At 28.9% G+C, this 21,151-nt stretch overlaps 1 protein-coding gene across 3 annotated transcripts in view; it reads left to right on the plus strand.

The window, feature by feature from the left end:
- Positions 1-21,151, plus strand: part of LOC129987558 (peroxidase-like) — a 73,035-nt gene that overhangs the window by 27,441 nt on the left and 24,443 nt on the right. For 2 of the 3 annotated variants that reach the window (XM_056095525.1, XM_056095524.1), the window contains 3 exons: positions 11,118-11,236; positions 12,876-12,936; positions 18,538-18,734. In XM_056095525.1, coding sequence (XP_055951500.1) covers positions 11,118-11,236; positions 12,876-12,936; positions 18,538-18,734 — 377 coding nt within the window. The remainder of the gene's footprint in view (positions 1-11,117; positions 11,237-12,875; positions 12,937-18,537; positions 18,735-21,151) is intronic. The other variant, XM_056095526.1, reaches the window with a different exon arrangement.

The following is a 21,151-nucleotide window of genomic DNA, read 5'->3' on the forward strand; positions in this document are numbered from 1 at the left end:
TTCAAAAATCTAATTTTCTCACAATTTAACAGCACCAAAAGGGTTTGTGATAATAAAAATTCTTATATTGTAGCATCAATATAACATTTTATTAATAATGAATTTCCCAAAAACTACTGTAATATCAACTTTTTAATTAAACAAGGTATAATTTGGGATTAATCCTTTACCTAAAATAAAAGTAGAACTTTCCTTGCATATTAGATCACTCAATAGATGGCGCTGTGACTTTACAATTGTTTTTTACCTTAAATGCGTTAGCTTAGAGGTGTTAAAAAGCGGGAATCACAATCCATAGTTTAAAATTTGTTTGCCTGCTGCTGGTATGTGCTTCCCTTTCTGTTAACATTATTGGTTTGAGTATTATTATATGGTATTTTTGTTATTATTGTTATTTTTGTTATTGTATTTTTGCTTATTAGTGGATGTATTCTTCTAATTTATTGTTTCGTATTTTCCTTTTTGTTAAAATGGTATATCTCTTGGGTCTAATTTCAGGGGATTTTCGGATCACGAGGAATTATTATTAGACTGTCTAGTCTGCACTCTTTCACAGAAAAAAAAAATCCCTTTTTTTGAATCCCTGATTGATAGTGACCCTTGAAAAACTCTTCAGGCCGGATTCTTTTTTTATTTGGTTTAATTTTTATTTTGTTTAATTGGATTTTCCTATTAACTTGGTTTTTATTACTTTTGTCTCAATTCATCTGTGTTTTAGAAGTAGCTGCAGTTGCTCTCTCTAAATATTATAATGTTTTTCATGTTCCTTTTTTGGTTTTAGTTTGAATAAGAAATAATTTTTAGTTGCGATTCCGAAACTATTTAATTTCGTTTTCGTTTTAGTTTCGTTTTAAAAATATTTCTTACTTTAGATTGGTTACTTATATATATCTCTGTTGTCAGAAAATTTTATTTTAGAAATTAGATTATTTAGTTTGTAACAATTAACATTTACATACTTATATGTTTCTGTTACCAGAAATTTTTAATTTTAGAAATTAGATCATTTAGCTTTTAACAATTTATATGTATGTATGTCTCTGTTTCTAGAAAATTTTAATTTTATAAATTGGATTATTTAACTTTAAACAATTAACATTTACATGCATATAGGTCTCAGTTACCAGAAATTTTTAATTTTCGAAATTAGATCATTTAGCTTTTAACAATTTACATGTATGTATGTCTCTGTTTCTTGAAAATTTTAATTTTAGAAATTGGATTATTTAACTTTAAACAATTAACATTTACATGCATATAGGTCTCAGTTACCAGAAATTTTTAATTTTAGAAATTAGATCATTTAGCTTTCAACAATTTACATGTATGTATGTCTCTGTTTCTTGAAAATTTTAATTTTAGAAATTAGATCATTTAGTTTTTAACAATTTATATGTATGTATGTCTCTGTTTCTAGAAAATTTTAATTTTAGAAATTAGATCATTTAGTTTTTAACAATTTACATGTATGTATGTCTCTGTTTCTTGAAAATTTTAATTTTAGAAATTGGATTATTTAACTTTAAACAATTAACATTTACATGCATATAGGTCTCAGTTACCAGAAATTTTTAATTTTAGAAATTAGATCATTTAGCTTTTAACAATTTACATGTATGTATGTCTCTGTTTCTTGAAAATTTTAATTTTAGAAATTAGATCATTTAGTTTTTAACAATTTATATGTATGTATGTCTCTGTTTCTAGAAAATTTTAATTTTAGAAATTAGATCATTTAGTTTTTAACAATTTACATGTATGTATGTCTCTGTTTCTTGAAAATTTTAATTTTAGAAATTGGATTATTTAACTTTAAACAATTAACATTTACATGCATATAGGTCTCAGTTACCAGAAATTTTTAATTTTAGAAATTAGATCATTTAGCTTTTAACAATTTACATGTATGTATGTCTCTGTTTCTTGAAAATTTTAATTTTAGAAATTAGATCATTTAGTTTTTAACAATTTATATGTATGTATGTCTCTGTTTCTAGAAAATTTTAATTTTAGAAATTAGATCATTTAGTTTTTAACAATTTACATGTATGTATGTCTCTGTTTCTTGAAAATTTTAATTTTAGAAATTGGATTATTTAACTTTAAACAATTAACATTTACATGCATATAGGTCTCAGTTACCAGAAATTTTTAATTTTAGAAATTAGATCATTTAGCTTTTAACAATTTACATGTATGTATGTCTCTGTTTCTTGAAAATTTTAATTTTAGAAATTAGATCATTTAGTTTTTAACAATTTATATGTATGTATGTCTCTGTTTCTAGAAAATTTTAATTTTAGAAATTAGATCATTTAGTTTTTAACAATTTACATGTATGTATGTCTCTGTTTCTTGAAAATTTTAATTTTAGAAATTGGATTATTTAACTTTAAACAATTAACATTTACATGCATATAGGTCTCAGTTACCAGAAATTTTTAATTTTAGAAATTAGATCATTTAGCTTTTAACAATTTACATGTATGCATGTCTCTGTTTCTTGAAAATTTTAATTTTAGAAATTGGATTATTTAACTTTAAACAATTAACATTTACATGCATATAGGTCTCAGTTACCAGAAATTTTTAATTTTAGAAATTAGATCATTTAGCTTTTAACAATTTACATGTATGTATGTTTCTGTTTCTTGAAAATTTTAATTTTAGAAATTGGATTATTTAACTTTAAACAATTAACATTTACATGCATATAGGTATCAGTTACCAGAAATTTTTAATTTTAGAAATTAGATCATTTAGTTTTTAACAATTTATATGTTTGTATGTCTCTGTTTCTAGAAAATTTTAATTTTAGAAATTAGATCATTTAGTTTTTAACAATTTACATGTATGTATGTCTCTCTCTGTTTCTTGAAAATTTTAATTTTAGAAATTGGATTATTTAACTTTAAACAATTAACATTTACATGCATATAGGTCTCAGTTACCAGAAATTTTTAATTTTAGAAATTAGATCATTTAGCTTTTAACAATTTACATGTATGTATGTCTCTGTTTCTTGAAAATTTTAATTTTAGAAATTAGATCATTTAGTTTTTAACAATTTATATGTATGTATGTCTCTGTTTCTAGAAAATTTTAATTTTAGAAATTAGATCATTTAGTTTTTAACAATTTACATGTATGTATGTCTCTGTTTCTTGAAAATTTTAATTTTAGAAATTGAATTATTTAACTTTAAACAATTAACATTTACATGCATATAGGTCTCAGTTACCAGAAAGTTTTAATTTTAGAAATTAGATCATTTAGCTTTTAACAATTTACATGTATGTATGTCTCTGTTTCTTGAAAATTTTAATTTTAGAAATTGGATTATTTAACTTTAAACAATTAACATTTACATGCATATAGGTCTCAGTTACCAGAAATTTTTAATTTTAGAAATTAGATCATTTAGCTTTTAACAATTTACATGTATGTATGTCTCTGTTTCTTGAAAATTTTAATTTTAGAAATTGGATTATTTAACTTTAAACAATTAACATTTACATGCATATAGGTATCAGTTACCAGAAATTTTTAATTTTAGAAATTAGATCATTTAGTTTTTAACAATTTATATGTATGTATGTCTCTATTTCTAGAAAATTTTAGTTTCAGAAATTAGATTACTTAATTTTTAATGATGTAAAATAAATGTTTGCATATCATGCAATTTGAAATACTTTACATTTATTTTTGGTAGTAAGTGTAATTATACTTTTTTATTACAATAAGAAATACATAATTAAATGGCGATCGATCGAAGCGAGCAAGTATCACGTAGTGTTCCAAAAAAGGTCACAACGTGATTTTAGTATATTGGTGAGCAGGGGTTGAGCCCCCCCCCCCCAAATACTTTTATAAACAATGAAATATATTGCAAAAAACAAAAGGAAAATGGGTGGAAATAATCATAATAATATATTACATAGAACCAAATAGAAATCTCGAAAAGTGAGGATTCCTTTCATTGTTCATTCGTTTCATTGTTCATGTGTTTTAATGAGTAAAAGAATGCCTAATAGCGATTTTATTGGTTATATAAAATGAGCTGTCGAAATTTATGACAGCTCTATAAGTTCAGGAATAAATTTTTTGAAAAAACATAAATTTCAATTTTTGTTTTAAAAAAAAAATTGAGCATAATTTTTATAATGCTATAAAAGAGTGTATTGTTTAAAAGGAAAAAAAAATCATAGAAACTTCAAAATCGCTATTTGAATTAGTTTCAGAAAAAATCTTCTTCGGTGGAAAAAAAAACCGTTAGAAAATTTCTGTAAACACTTTTCTGTAGGTCTGAATTTGATGACAAAAGAATAATTTTATTCTAAAAAACATATTTTTTGATTTGAAATGGTATCATAATTATGTATTTTCAAAAAAAATATTAAAAATTGAATTTAAAATTAATGATTTGTCTGAAAATGTTTATTGATGTATTTAAGACTCAAGAACACTACTAATTGATCATTTTTTGAACCAGCCGCTACCAAGTAAGTTTTTCTTTTCTTTTTGTAATTCAATTTTTCCATTGTTTTCTTGTAATTGACACATTATGATACAATTTGAAATCAAAGAATAACGGTTTTAGAAACAGATTGTTTATCAATCGGTGAATTCGTGCAAGTACAAAATTATATAAGTGAATTTTTCAAAAAAGTCAAATGTTTTAAAAATAATGCTGCTATAAATTTATTTATTTATTTTCTTTTTTATAACACATAATTACGTAAAATTTCTAGCAAAACTTATTTTAAGTAAATGAATTTTTTTACAAAATTTACACAATTTTTAAAACTTATTCCTGACCAATTTAAGTTATTTTTTCTTATTACCTTCATTTTAGAAGTCTATTTAATATCTATAACTTTTGCATTTAATCTTTCACTTTCAGATCAATACCACTTTATTTAATCTCGAAAAACAATGTAACTTGGTGTTTCAACTTCCATCCCTTTTATTTCCCGATCCTGCAATCTTTCCAGGTGCCGGCTTAGATTCCGTTTTGGAGAGAAACTCTACAGCTTAAACCAATAAAATCGCTGTTATACATTTTATTTCCCATTTTAAATACTTTTCATTAAAATTCCGTAACTAGCTCCAAACGTGTTAAAGGTAAATCTAAGAGATAAAGAAATATTTTCAAAAGTATTTTAACCCTTTAAAAGGCCATTTTTTTTTCTAGTCATGTTATGTTAAAATATTTTTAGGCTTGAAATTAGAATAAGAAAAAGGATTCATTTAGCTTATTAGATAAATTTAATTTGACTAATTAATTAATTTGGTTAGTTAATAATTAAGTAACAAATAAAGACACATCTTTTTGTGTGAGATAAAAAATTGAAGCATCTAAGTTTCTGCCTTTCTAAAAAAATTTGTCAGAACTTATGCCAACCTACATAATTTCATACAAAAATTGATAAATTTGGTGGGAAGCATACTTCCCACGGCCCTAGAACGGGTTAAACGACATAACATTTTGGTTTTGTCGTTTAACATTTGGTTTTGTCGTTTAAATGAATCACTATAAAGTTGAGACCAGGGCAATCTTGATTTTTTATTTATTTATTTTTTTTTATTTTCTCGCGTATGTAGTATTGAGAAAGTACAATAATCGTCAAAAAATTTGAACTCGAGAGAGCTATGAATCTCCACATTTTGGACCTCTTGAACTCGAGAAACACGTTTTTGGAAAATATCCGTCTGTATGTTCGGAACAAAGATATCCCCAAAACGCTTTAATCTAAACAGCTGAAATTTGATATAACGGTCTTTATACTAAATTAGTAGGTTTCAGTTAGATTTTCAGAAAAATCGGTTCAGAGGAAGTCTGTCTGTCCGACTGTTCTAATATAATTTAGCACGATAACTACAAAACTTAGAGAACTAGATAGTATTTACGATTATAGTTTAGACAGTCATCAAATTTTAAGCAAAATCCAATAAAGGATTGACCGCCTGTCAATCTGAGAGACATGTAAAAGACATGATTATTGGACATTTAGAGAACATTTAAAAGCGAAATCTCAAAGATGCCAAGATTTAAATATATAAAATTTAGTATATAATTTTTGATTACTCTTGTAGTTTTGTGTCAAATTTTTATTTCAATCGGTTGGGATAAACGCGTCTAAAACACAAATTCGATTTTTGGATTCTATTAACCGCATGCTAGTGATCAAGCGCCAAATAACTCACTATTCAGTAAAAAGGTTAAATTCAAAGGTTAATATTTCAGAACTCTTGCACACCAGTGCTACTCAAGGCATTCTCTGGGATAATACTTTCATTAGAGTGTATGCGAGTACGTTTTAGGGAGATCAATCCATCTGGTTTTCTCTAATTCTTAACCATTTATTTTTGGCTTGAAATAAATTTTGCTTATATTAAAGTTCCCCTTTTTTTTATTTTTAGTTTTCATTAAGATGATGAAATAACTTTTTCCTTACTAATATCAATTTGAAAAATAGCATAATATATAAATATTATTTTGTTTATAGACGAATTTGTATAATTTGTTTGGCCTGTTAATTTAAAAGTGAACAAAAATAAAACCAATTTAATTCTTTTCAATATGTTTATGAAGGTGTTTTAAACCTTAATATTATTTTTATTTAATTAATCGAATAGAGCATAAATGTCAATCTAATCATATATTTTTGCAAAAAACAGATTTTATCCTACTATAATTTAGTAAAAAGAAAAAAAAAATATTTAAACCAATTAAAAAGATTTGCAATAATTTTAGCCTTCTTTTCAAGTATTTATTTTAGCCTTAATTGGCCATCTTTCTATCCAAACACTATGCTTAGATTCTTTCATAGACGCGCTTCCAAAATCTGAAAAATAATTTTGCTGTGCTCTCATCATAAGTCGTCATAAGTAAATTTTATTCCTTAAAATTAATTGGTTTCATCGTTTTCGTTTAAACCCTCTTAAGAAATACTTTTTACTATTTTTTGAAATAATGAACGTCGTCATAGTTTCAGCAAATATAAATTTACGGCATTTAGTTTTCAACATCTGCAAATACTTTGCAATGATTCAACAACTGAAATACAGTTACAATAATTTCAAGATGTTCAAACTGATTATTGTAGGAAATTTTGCAACCTAGATAGTAAAGTGGTTATTCTTTCGTGTCATTTAGACGCGATGTGCTAACAGAGAAAATGGTCCAAAGCATAATGCATATGTAGAAATATTTGCATTTTTAAGACATTAAGTGCCTTCAATCAAGTTTATACTTCTATTTACTTTTACAATTGTTTTAAGTAATTTCCTTTTATGAAATTTAATATGAATTTTCTATTGAAATGACTTCAATAAAACTTTTGTCAAATTTCCCCGAATATTGCATCTTTGAACTACAAGCATTCTTCACATAAAAGTGAATACATATGTGTATATATGCGTTATCATTAATGTAAATTATTAGTTAATATTAATAATTAGTGGAAAATGGGAAACATTTAACCAGTTAACAGTTTTTGACGAGTATACTCGCCATGGAAAAAGCTGAACAAGGTTTTCAAGGTTTTTCAATGACAATTATTATATTTATATAATAATTGTTTAATTATATATATATATATATATATATATATATATATATATATATATATATATATATATATATATATATATATATATATATATATATATATATATATATATATATATATATATATATATATATATATATATATATATATATATATATATATATATATATATATATATATATATAGAGGGATTTCGAATCATGTCGATTAAATAATATGTAACATTATTATTTTGGTTAAAGCGGAAGTCAGGTTTGAAGACATAGACGTGACGTTGTATTTTTAATTTCGTTTTATTCTATCTTTCATATCCATCTCGGGAAACCAATTTATTTACAAGCAGACGCAGCGCGGCACAAAAGTAAGAAAAAGCGAAAAAGGGACGAACAAATGATCACTAGCCTTATATAACATAGGATTTACAGCCACTCGCCAATTCAATACATATGTTGACCTTTGATAAGGGCAAAAAAAGTATCACTTTCATTTGGTATGCAGTACTGATGGCGCATTAGTTTTACAGAAGAATTAATTTAACCGAATCTGGAATTGGATCGCGAAATAAGTGAATATTTTAGAATGAAGTTACTAGCGGCTAAATTAAGATAAATTAAAATTTCATTACATGTAATATATATATATATATATATATATATATATATATAGTTTCGTATTCCCGTCGATATGCATTTATTGATTCAAGCAATTTAAAGTATAGAACATTACGTGCAACAAATATCTATTAAACCACTGTTCGCGTGGATATGCTGTATATAAATGGTGTCCCAAAATTAATGCAAAATTTGTATTTGCGACCATTTGTGCAGTAAGTCTATTGCAACCCAATTAAAACTCCCATTTGACAGCTGATAGCTTAGGGATAGTGAAACTAGAGAGTTGCAAAATAGAACAACATGTTAACACAAGATTTGAATTAAATTAAAAACACAGTCCCCCCCCCTTTAAATTGCTATATTTTTCTTGAATTGTAAATCACATAGGATAGTGTTATGTATGGAATAACGCATAGGGCACACGGTTATAAACTGCATTTAAATTCAAGGTTCTCAAACTTCTAAACATTGAGACTCACTTTCTAGAAACCGAGTGTATTGCGACTCATTTCTTTGCAGCCCTTTTTTGGCGAGATCAACGGCATCTTTCTTTCCGAAAGAGGATATATGAGCCAAAAAAAATATATATTAAGAAAACGCGCTTATTATGAAGTATAAAAAAATAATAACGAGCTGTTTCAAAGTCAATGCTTACGGAAATTTCATTGAACCTTCATCCCGAACAGAAATTTCTGATTCGGTGGGTAAGGACTCAACTGACACGAGTCGTTTGTTTGCGTATTGCGCTATATTTTTGTCTTGGGGCTACTATATGGCGTGATGACGATTTTACGCCAATATTACATTTTTGAAAATTCTGGACAGATACATAGACTTTCAAGGTCTTATCGCGATCCTCCAAAATTTGATTCAAACACCAGTGGGTCGCAACTCGCATTTTGGGATTCCTTGATCTAAATATTGTGAGGGGTGAAGAAAGCATATGGCTCTAGTCTTAACTTGCTTAAAATCGTGAAAGAATGAATAAAGAAAAATTGTAACAAGTATTATATTAACCCTTTGTATTTACTAATATACTTTATGCTACAAATGCTACTTTAAATAACATTTTGAAATAATTGCAAGGAATTCTGTAACCCAGTATGAGAACTGGCATTGAAAAGCTTGATAACAATAAAATGTAAATTTCTCAAAAGCGAAGAGTTATTTTTGATCATGTGCCCTGTGAGTCATATTTAACAAAATATTCTTAAGATGCTAATATTTGAAATAAAAAGAGCTGCACTCCAGTCAACTAAATCAATTTCTAAAGCTGACCGACTTATTGTAATTTCAACATCACTATTCTATAAAAACGTGTGATTATAGATCACTTCATCGACCATCTCAAAGAGACCAATCATCTTCTGCTGAGCCTAGATTATTAAAATGTTGAATGTTCAAATATTGTAATATTCAAAACTTAATAAATTGGCCAGATTTAAAAGCGGAAAATAGAAACATTTATTGATTTATTTAAAAGTTGAAGAGTCAAGAATATTTTGCGGAATATGATTCCTTACAACCAAAAGTCTGTTTGATATTTAAATTTCATAATTTTTGGAAATATAATTATAAACCGAAAAATAAAATAAAATATCATGATTGACAGCTTTTATATCTATTTAAAAATGAAACTAAAAACTGAATTTTTCATTGAATCCTTGAAATTTTTGTTGAATAATTGTTTGAGATATTATAAATTATGAAAATTATTCTGACATAAGACTTCAATGCTGAACGACTCTGTTTTCAGCTCTCTTTTTTTTTAATATATGCTACAATTCACTAAAATACGTCTTTATATTAGTTGCATTTTCCTTATTTCGACTTTAATTTAAAATTGGATTTTACGGACATTATAGAAAATTACGTAATACAATGAACAGAGCGGCTTAAGGCCTGCGTAATAGTATAAGTAAATGATATGAATATCAAAATGTGAAGCTTAAGAATATTTATCTGAAAAACCTATTATGAGAATAAATTACATAAAATATTAACTGAACATTTTAGCGAGCGTTAATACTGGTGAACCGCCTAGTCACCAAAAGCGGCAAGTATTAAATAAATAATAAAAGTTTATACAATTTTTAAATCTTTGTTTGTTAACAGCTAACAATTTATAATTTTCATTTTTTAACAGAAAAATCGTTTAGGTAGAAATAAAATTTGAAATAACAATATAAAAGTAAGTAATTAGTGTGATTTTCGTATAAAAATTAAAAGTAAGCAAGCAACAAGAAGAAAAACCAGGCGTTATTGCAGATATTCTAAGTTGATAATCAACCAGTTAACTGCTGTGTGACTCAAGCTTGACTCACACATAAGAGATAGCAAAAAATAGGTAATTGAAATATACAGATTATCCGAAATTATGTAACAAAAAATCAATTATCTTTAATTTTAATTTTTTATTTTTGATAAATATTTAAAAATTTTCTTTCTCAGGTCCATTATTGTTACTTTCGATACATATTTTTTTCCTTACAAGGTCTCAAAATTTTATGAATTACACTTTATTCTCCAGAGATTTAATTATGAATTATTTTCAACCCTATTGTTTTCAAATAAAAGCGGTTTTCTTATTTTCTACTTTTTTTATCTTAAGTATAGTTTATAATTAATTTTCTAATTATTTTAGACTAATGTAATCTAATACCCATAATATCTCGACTAATTCTTACACGTGGAATCAAAATTGGAGATAGATAGATATGTAAATTTTTTAAACATTAAAACCGTGTTGTGTCATTAAGAACATCAACTACACAGAATTTCAGAAAGCTAACACATCAGCAAAATAGTGGAAAACTGTTTTTCTAATCTCTTCCTTAAATATTCTTATTTCTTCTTTAAATATTGAAATTTAATAAAAGAGTATTCGATGCATTTATTGTCTTATCTGTTCTTGATTTTGTATTTTCAGGATTTTCATATTCATTTTCTCTACTATTGCGGCTCCCGTTTTAATTTCAGCTGAAAATTCAACACATTTTTCCATACTAATTCCTGATGTGAAAGTAAACTTTTATTCCATTCCTTCAGGTAAGTATTAAAAAAGAAAAAAAAGTTCATTAAATAAATTGTAACTACAAACAAGCAAAAAACTGCAAATAGTTTTTTTGGACTGTCTTTTTATTAAATCTTATATTGGATATTCTAATAACCTGCAAGTGGCGTACATAATTTATAAGAATTCTATTTGATGTCGTTAATGTGTAATTCGTTTTAATAGTTAAAGCTGCAGCTGCGGCAAATTAGTTCAACCCTTTCTAGGGACGTGGGAAGTATGCTTCCCACCAAATTTATCAATCTTTGTATGAAATTATGTAGGTTGGCATCAGTTCTGACAAATTATTTTAGAAAGACAGAAACTTATATGCTTCAGTTCTTTATCTCACACAAAATGATGTGTCTTGATTTGTTACTTAATTATTAATTAACCAAATGAATTAATGAATCAAATTAAATTTATCTAATAAGCTAAATGAATCCTTTTTCTTATTCTAATTTCACGCCTAAAAATATTTTAACTAAATGTCCTAAATGGGGCTAAATGTCCATCAAACATTGTTAAGATATATTCAATATATATTCTAGCATTCAAAATATCGGACAATATCATGGCTTTATCGTATAATATTTTGTGCTAATAGAGCTTCGAGTTATCTTTTGTACTAGCCTTGTTAATATTATACGTCATCATCATCAATCCAGCAGTAAAATACATAATTAAACCAATTTTGAATCATGTTTCTACATTCTCCCATGAGTATGCTTATAGAGGTCTCATATTCAACATGGGATAATCGACATTAAAATTTTTAATTTGTTGCCCATGTAATTTCAGCTATTCAGATCATAATATATGTATTTGATTGATAATGAAGGTGAATCCATATAAATTAGAATGAGAAGATTATAATGTACAAACTTATTAGATCCATACGACGTTGTATAACATTCAAGAAGTAATAACTTCAGAATGAAGGTGAATCCATATAAATTAGAATGAGAAGATTATAATGTACAAACTTATTAGATCCATACGACGTTGTATAACATTCAAGAAGTAATAACTTCAGAATGAAGGTGAATCCATATAAATTAGAATGAGAAGATTATAATGTACAAACTTATTAGATCCATACGACGTTGTATAACATTCAAGAAGTAATAACTTCAGAATTGTATATCTCGCATCTCTTGATGCGAAACGCAAATGAGGGTCATTTTCCCTCAAAGTACTTCAGGAGAGCAATATAACTTTATGTACACGAACAAAGTCACATTTCAGTCTAGAGTCACCCAAGCAGCTTTGCTCAGTAAAAAATAAAACTTACCCTAATCACAGTTTTAGACTCATTTATAAAATAAATATTTTATGATAAGCTTTTTGCCTTTTCAAAATGTACATAAGCTTAAAAATATTTATAAAACTTTAGGAAATAATATGATATCTTTAAAAAAAATTTCAAATTCTCATTTCATAGTGATCTAAATTAATAAAAAAATATTTTTTTCGATTTACTACAATTAAATATTATTTTATTATTCTATTTATAAAATTTGAGCTGTTTTACAATTATAGCTATTATTTGCTATAAATTCTAAAGAAATTTCTGAAAGTACTGAGCGGATGAGATGTATATGCCTATTAATTATATTTGATTTCTATTTGTAGCAAATGAACAGCCTGTTAAAGATTTGGAAGTCCACGATTCATTGAAACGAAATGCTACGAAGTAAGTTAACATTATTGAGAATTTGCTTCCGGTATATTATATAATTAATTTACTTAGTTTATAGTGACAGCCAATGAATGGAAAACATCGTAAATTTAATATCAGATGTGTAAGGATGCCTAACTTCTTTTTATAAGTTAAAAAAAAGACATTTGTTTCTTTCAAAAGTTAAAATTTGATTTATTCAAACTCTTCCATAACAGAAACTACCATTTAGCCATCTCTATGGCAACAAAAGAATTATAGTATTGCTATTTTTGGAAAATGTAAATTAGATGCAATTTATTTATTAAACCAATATTCGATATTTGCTCGGAATTTCTCCAGAAATAATATTTGAGATGGTGCGAAAAAAGTAGTAGTCTGAAGGAGCAAATTCTGGATCATTCAACACATCCTAGCGAAGTGATTCTAAAGTTCACTTTACTGGTTTCGAAATAGGCAGGAAAACATAGCAGTATTGGAAAACAAATTTCGAATTCTGAGATATAAAATAAAACGAGGCAAAATTTATTTGCAAAAGTTTGTTAACAAAATTCTAATGAGAGAAAAATACTAAAATTTATATCAATATTTAAAATGCAAAAAAAAAAAAAAAATGATTCTGTACAAATTCTATCAAGACGCAATAAATTTGCCAGTGACAAATGGACTTTTAGTAGAATTAAGATGATAACGTATTTCTTAAATTTGAATATCTCATCTAATTACTAATTAGAGAGAAATTTACATAGTATTAAAAGTCTAATTTAATTCAATTTTTATATAAATTGGGATGTAAAGTATATTTTTTTGGGGGGGGGGGGAGGTAACCTTTTTGCACCTGCGTCACAAAATTTCATATACATTATTTTATGCCGAACAGCCCACTGAGATAATTTTATTGTTAGTGATGTTTTATCATTTAAAAAAATATACATACCTAATTCAGGAATCCCCCCAAAAATTCAGAGAGCATTCCTATTCTCTTAACATTAGATCGGAAGTTTTTATAGTTATAAAGTTGTGTCAAAATCGGATAAATAAGTGCAACATGATCAGACAATGTGTACAATTTTCATTTTCGTCTCGAAAACAATACGAGATAAGGAAAATAAGTCATTGCAGAGTTGTCGAACATCGACTGAGTAAGAAAAGACACATTAAGTGCAATAGCTTTAAAGATAGAATGCATAAAATTTTATTCATTTGGTTGTGATTTCCAAATATGCAGGTTATATAACATGATGAATGGATCATTTGTGTATCATAAGACTAACTAATCCATCTTATTGACAGCCTTTCGCCACAGAATATCCTCGAACTTGGAATCTCTAGGATTCCCTGTCTGTTGAAACGATATACGTGGGAGTATTTATTAAAATAAAAAAATACACATAAAAAGACTTAAAATATCAATATACACATAAAAAGACATAAATTATCATCAATACACACAAAAAGACATAAAATATCATAAATACACATAAAAAGACATAAATTATCATCAATACACACAAAAAGACATAAAATATCATAAATACACACAAAAAGACATAAATTATCATCAATACACACAAAAAGACATAAAATATCATAAATGCACATAAAAAGTAACTATATACAATATTATAATGATGAAGGAGGTGTTCGGTGGGGAGTATGAGTAGATGAAATCTATTGAAGGTAATATATTCTGGAGAAGAGCTTGGTTGGGAAATGAAACGAAAATTTATACTGGGCTTGGGTCTGGAGTAATCAATTTCTCGTTCTCTTGTATGAACCGCACACGATTTCTAATTTTAACCTTGGATACCTTGTTTCTCATAATGTTGGTCCACCAGATATTTTCTAGGTCGTGGGTGGCTTTTATGAGTTGAAAAGTGGGCAACTAGTGGCATAATGAAGGGGATCGCCTACTTCACCGCAGCCATATTGATCCGATCCTTTAACATTGAATCTCTTGAAATATGAAGGGAAAGAGCCATGCCAGTTGCAAAATAATGCCAAGCCTATTCCAAGAGGATGGGTTAAAGAACACTTTCGAGATGATTTGATGGATGTTTCTGCCAGTTGAGCCATTGTCCCATTCTTCTTGCCATCGCTGTAGGCTCAATTCATTTACAATACTTTTCAGATGGCTTCTAGGAGCTGGGTATTGAACGGGCGTACCTGCAGAAATGGCCTGTTTGGCTAGGGAATCTGCAACCTCGTTTCCGTTGTGACCCTCATGTGCTTTAACCCATCCTAACTTAATAGAAGGTTGGGGAGCAGAATAGCTTGAATTTCCCGAACAAACGCTATGCAGTCTGTGTGAATAGTTCAACAGATCTTACTTTCTTTTCAATTTCCTTCACCATAATGTATGAACTCGAAATATTTCGGCTACACTCTTATCTGAATGGGTGTACAAGAAACGATTTATTAAAATAAAGTACGGAAATATTACATGTCAAATGCTACATCACAATTCCATCGCAATACCACTATAAAAATTGTGCGTTGATGAAGAACATTGAATTTATGGAATGTGACATAAAAAGTTTGCTTAAAAAAGGAATTTCAATGGGAATATCGATGAAGCATATTATTCTGAGTCTGAATAAAAAAAGATTTCATTATTGCTTAAAAAAGGGATTTCAATGGGAATATCGATGAAGCATATTATTCTGGGTCTGAATAGAAAAAGATTTCATTATTGCTTAAAAAAGGGATTTCAATGGGAATATCGATGAAGCATATTATTCTGGGTCTGAATAGAAAAAGATTTCATTATTGCTTAAAAAAGGGATTTCAATGGGAATATCGATGAAGCATATTATTCTGGGTCTGAATAAAAAAAGATTTCATTATTGCTTAAAAAAGGGATTTCAATGGGAATATCGATGAAGCATATTATTCTGGGTCTGAATAAAAAAAGATTTCATTATTGCTTAAAAAAGGGATTTCAATGGGAATATCGATGAAGCATATTATTCTGGGTCTTAATAAAAAAGGATTTCATTATCCTGGATGATCTGGTTTAATGTTTTGTTCTTGGACATTTTTGTTTTTCATAACGCTACTTCATTAGATTGGTTCGAGATCTTAAGGTATCCGAACATGTCCGGAGCTCTTTTTTTAGAAAAATATGGTGTAGACATACTGTAACCATATTTCTGGGTTTAAGACTATTAAAGATTAGCAATAGAATGTCAATATTTTAAATAAACATTAATAAGTTTTGAAAATTGGTATTTTATAGAATAAATTTAAGCAAATTCTTAAATAACTTCAAATTGGTTACACCAAAAACTATAACTCTCATCCGAACAAAACGTATACCAAAATAAACTATATAGTTTGCTCTAGGGAATGCACTACAAGAGTATGGTTACAATAATAAATAAAAATTTTAGAATCAGTCGAAGATTTATAATGAAATTTGTAGTAAATATTTGATGTTATTATTCAAAAAATAGGCTGTAAATTAAAAGGTATTTATTCAATCTAAATTATTTTAGTTCATTCCCTAGAAAATAGTATAAAGACAAAATCTATCAAATTTCATAGAAATATAATAATTATATTTTGAGTTATTTTATTTGAAGTGAGCAAAAAATAAGTAAAAATCAATTTTCAGAGAAATGCATTTAATGTATACAATAACATGCTTTAATAATAAATTATGTGTGTACATATTTAAAATTCACCATATTTATAAGTCATTCCATCTTCCTCCGCTTTTAATAATTTCCGTTTTTTTAATAATTTTATTTTTTCTGGCAATGTTTGCATTTGGCAGTGAATGTTGCCTAGTTTAATTTATTCTGTCATTGTCGAACTCAGCACATGCTCCAACTGTTTTTTCACAAGGATACACTCCAATAACGTTAAGGATATTCAGTAATTCTATAAAACCTTCGTTAAAAGGTATTACAGACATAAATGCCCCTAATCTGAGGGTTCGGAGTTCAACAAAGACATCTTTAGGTACAAATTTTCGCAAAACACAGTTGAAACTCTCATTGGCATTTTGCCGTGGAAAAAACTTTTCATATTGAAAGCTAAATTTGGGTTTATGCAAATTTTTATTGGCCCTTTAAATCGATGCTCCTGGCTATTTAAATGTCCACTTTCGGTTTACCGATCATTACGAAAATATTAATATCTTGACTTCTAATTAACGTAGAGACAAAAGATAAACCTGTTTTGGATAGCTCGAAGACTGGTCTATTCAATAAAGGAATTCTTTTCCGAAAATGACATTTTCAGTCAAAATCGACCTTTTTAACGAGTTTGGATATCTTAAATGGATCTGATAAGGTTAAAAGGCATGACGAGGAGACTGCTATGGCAATACCTGCTAAAATTTGAAAAATGTCAAGTGACTTGTTGGCTCCAGTATTACTAGAAGCACTTTCACGCAGACAGTGCAAGGATGTTGTAATTTAGAGACAAATATTAGATACTGCATAAAAGCTACACTCATCCGTCCATATCAAGTCTCCAATTAATAATAGTTGATCATCTAAGAAATGAATGACAAATAAGCAACATGGTTAACGTTTTTCTAGATTCCTTGCCACATGTCTGTAAAGGTATTGCTTGTTACTGATAGGCTTTTAATTCTCTGAAGATTGAAAAATGCAGGTTTTACGATGCATACTGTTTACTAGTGAAGTCATAAATTTGGAAATCACATGCAGAAATCAAATGCTAAAAATAATTCTTAGAAATACTTTTTTCGAAATATTTTGTATATCATATCGAAGATGCGCTGTAATTCTACATCTGAAATTTTTGAATCTTACTTATTTCGAAATTATTTTTAGGCAAGTCACCTTTATCGCGTGAGATGCTTCCAGCATGGCGGTTAGATCTCGCCATCCTGGAGGGTACACTAATAGGTGGGGGATCTAACTCCTCCCATCGATGACGGGACGTACTTCCTTCGGGGAGGGTTGTACCTTGGCGGGTGAAGGCCCTTGGGACTCAACCACAGTTCTCGCCAATGTTGCTGTTGCGGCGGTCCGGTCATTCAGTTTTATGGTTTAAATCCGTGTGTCTTCGTGGCGGCTCGGAGAGTTAAATGGTTGACTTATCGGGTGAGACATTGCCTTTGCAATATCTAGGCAATGCTTTAGTGATTATGGCTTTCAGTGCCTGGGTTTTATATGGAGAGAGATATGGAACTAAATTTTAGTGGATACATTTTTAGTGCTTTACTGCTATTATCCATTCGTACAAATTTACAAAGCGCAAGAATTACATGTTTGTGCTATTATTATTTTACTTTATACCTGCCGGCGTCATGGCATAGGGGTAGCGCATCTTCCCCGTGATTTGGGCGTCCCGGATTCGAGTCCTGGTTTGGGCATGGGTGTTCTTCCTGTTTTATCTGTGAGATGTGTGAATGTGCTCTCCTGTAAAAAGGGGTTGTGCAAGCGGATGAGTGATGCGTGAGTAGTCAAGTCGTGCTCTTAGCCCTAGTTGGCTCTACGATAAAAACAAGAAGTGCTCCCTCTTAGGCTTAAATCGGCTGTCTTCGAACAGCAGGCTTGCCCGTGGCAAGTGTCATAAGAAACAACAACTTTATATATATATATATATGCATGTTAATTATTTTCATTCTGTTTATAGAAAGGAGTCAGATGAGTCCCGGAATTTTAATGCTAATATACCAGAGGATCCTCATTATTGTCAAAATGACCAAACCATACCTTGTAATCCTCTTGATCGATACAGAACGATTGATGGAAGTTGCAACAATATAAATCATCCGACATGGGGTATAGTCAATGAATGCTACATGAGGTATCTACCAGCAGCTTATGAAGGTAATCCAGAAAAAAAAACTGAAATTTATATCAATGAGAATATTATGATCTTCTTTTAGACAAATTTAAAAAAAAAAGCATTATTTCAAAATTAATGGTTTGATATTACTTTTTATATCTTTCTCGAGAGAGTTCTTATAAAAGATGACCTATCAATTAGATTAGATCTTCAACTTGTATAGTTTGAATATGAACGTCAAAACAAATTTCATGCAATCAGAAAAACTGTTTTTACTAACTTGTAGTATTCCAATAGAGCTTACTAAAAATGAACACGCTGTTATGTATTAAATTCATAAATTTAATTTCAGATTTCGCTCATTTCAATATATTTATAGTATGCGTATATTTTTTTCAAAAGACAGGAACATATTAAGAACACTTCAAAACTCATGATATAAATTTAAAAGGAGGAGGAGCCAGCTCAATTAGGCAATCCAAACTCACCATTTAAAATGCGATCGTAGTTTCTATTATGGAACTCTAATGAAGCAATCCTTTAAACGATTAAACATTAAAATAATAAAGAAGAAACAGAAAATTCGAGCAATCTAAGGGAGTATTTCATATAGCAAAGAGCAAAAATGTATTAAAATATCAGTCATTCCTAATATTCTTAACAGAGTCGATATAGAAAATGGCGTGCATTGGTGAAATAAACAACTGTTAAAAAACACTTGTATGTCAGTAAGCTGATTCCTGAGCTTTATGATTGAGCAGCACAGTCTTAAGTGAAATACACTCTGTTTCTCTCTTGAATTAGATCTAGGTTCTTGCGTACTAGTTTATGCTCTATCATCTCTTAAATTTTGTTCTTAGAAGTTAGGAATATCTCAGACATTTTAAATACAAGATTAGGAAATTTAATATTGGGAATCATATGATTGCAACCTATATGATGCTATTGTGGTGAATTGAGATGCGCGAGGATAGAACCTGGGACATTGTGGTTCGTAGCCCAGTAACAAAAGCAATTGCTCGGGTATCGTAGATGTTCACTAGCTTATAAGCTTTTACCACAGACTCTCCCTCCAGTGAGTCGGAGGTGAGACGAACGATATGCTGTTGAGTGGTGATGTATTAGCTGTTGATTCTAATGTGCCTATACCCATTTGAGCATTTGAGTAGCGCCAAGCGTTATGGCGAGTGTGTGCGTGAGTGGTTGCTGCTGTTGCGTCAAGTGAGTCTGAAGACTTTAGGTTGCTGCGTCAAGTGAGTCTGACGACTTTGGGTTGCTGTGGGTAGATGGCGCCACAACAGATTTATGAATGTTGAAGGTTCATCGTCCGAGGTCACCAATGAAGCGGATTTGCGATGCGCGAGGATAGAACCTGGAACCTTGTGGTTCGCAGCCCAGTAACATGACCACGATACAAAAGCAACTGCTCGGGTAGCGTAGCTGTTAACTGGCTTATAAGCTTTCACCACACTATTAGCAGCATGAAAACATTTATAGTCATTCAAAAAAAAATCACCAGCTTGTACAGCCCGTTTCCATCAGTGTGTGGATTTTTGAACACTTGAAGCAGTATTATTTCTGTTGATGGATCAGATAGAATTATCCATTGGTTTAACAAAATACGTGCCATGGTCAAATGGGTAATATTTCCCATTTCCCAACAATTTTCCCCATATTTCCCATCCCTACATTTAACATCAAATTGTTGTATGATGTATAATATAGTGAAATTGTTTTTGAACACTTGAAGCAGTATTATTTCTGTTGATGGATCAGATAGAATTATCCATTGGTTTAACAAAATACGTGCCATGGTCAAATGGGTAATATTTCCCATTTCCCAACAATTTTATCCATACTTCCCATCCCTACATTTAACATCAAATTGTTGTATGATGTATAATTTAGTGAAATTGTTTTAATTCTATAAGTTTTTAGGTTATTTTTGATGTCACTCACATATGAAGGACATGGAGCACACTTATTTTATTATTTTACATCCGCAAAAACTACATTTAAAAAGCGTTTCCCTACAGACAAGAATATCAAACTTCCATATAAAATGCACTGAAATGTGGTTGAGTAAAATGCAATATGACTATGAAGATGAGAAATGTCTACTCCACACATGTGTCCGATGCGGTCCTCTGGGAAATGTTACCATCGTGTACATGTGCGCATTGTGGCACGCAGTGTGTTATAAAATCCTTCGAACTATTCGAAAACGAATGTCACGAAGTGGTTCCTTCAGTCAAATTAAATACTTATTATAGGAGATTAAATTGAGGAGAATAAATTGTAACTCCCGCGGGTAAGAAAATCAATTACGAATTGGTGCCGAATTTTTCCAAAGATTTTAAAATAACATATTATTTCAATCATCAACAATTTTTGAATTGTCGCAAGAGTTCTATAATTTTTTACAAAATGCGGAATTAAAAATGTAATGGTGGTAACC

Source organism: Argiope bruennichi, chromosome 10, assembly GCF_947563725.1.
Source record: "Argiope bruennichi chromosome 10, qqArgBrue1.1, whole genome shotgun sequence".
NCBI classification, from domain to species: Eukaryota; Metazoa; Arthropoda; class Arachnida; order Araneae; family Araneidae; genus Argiope; species Argiope bruennichi.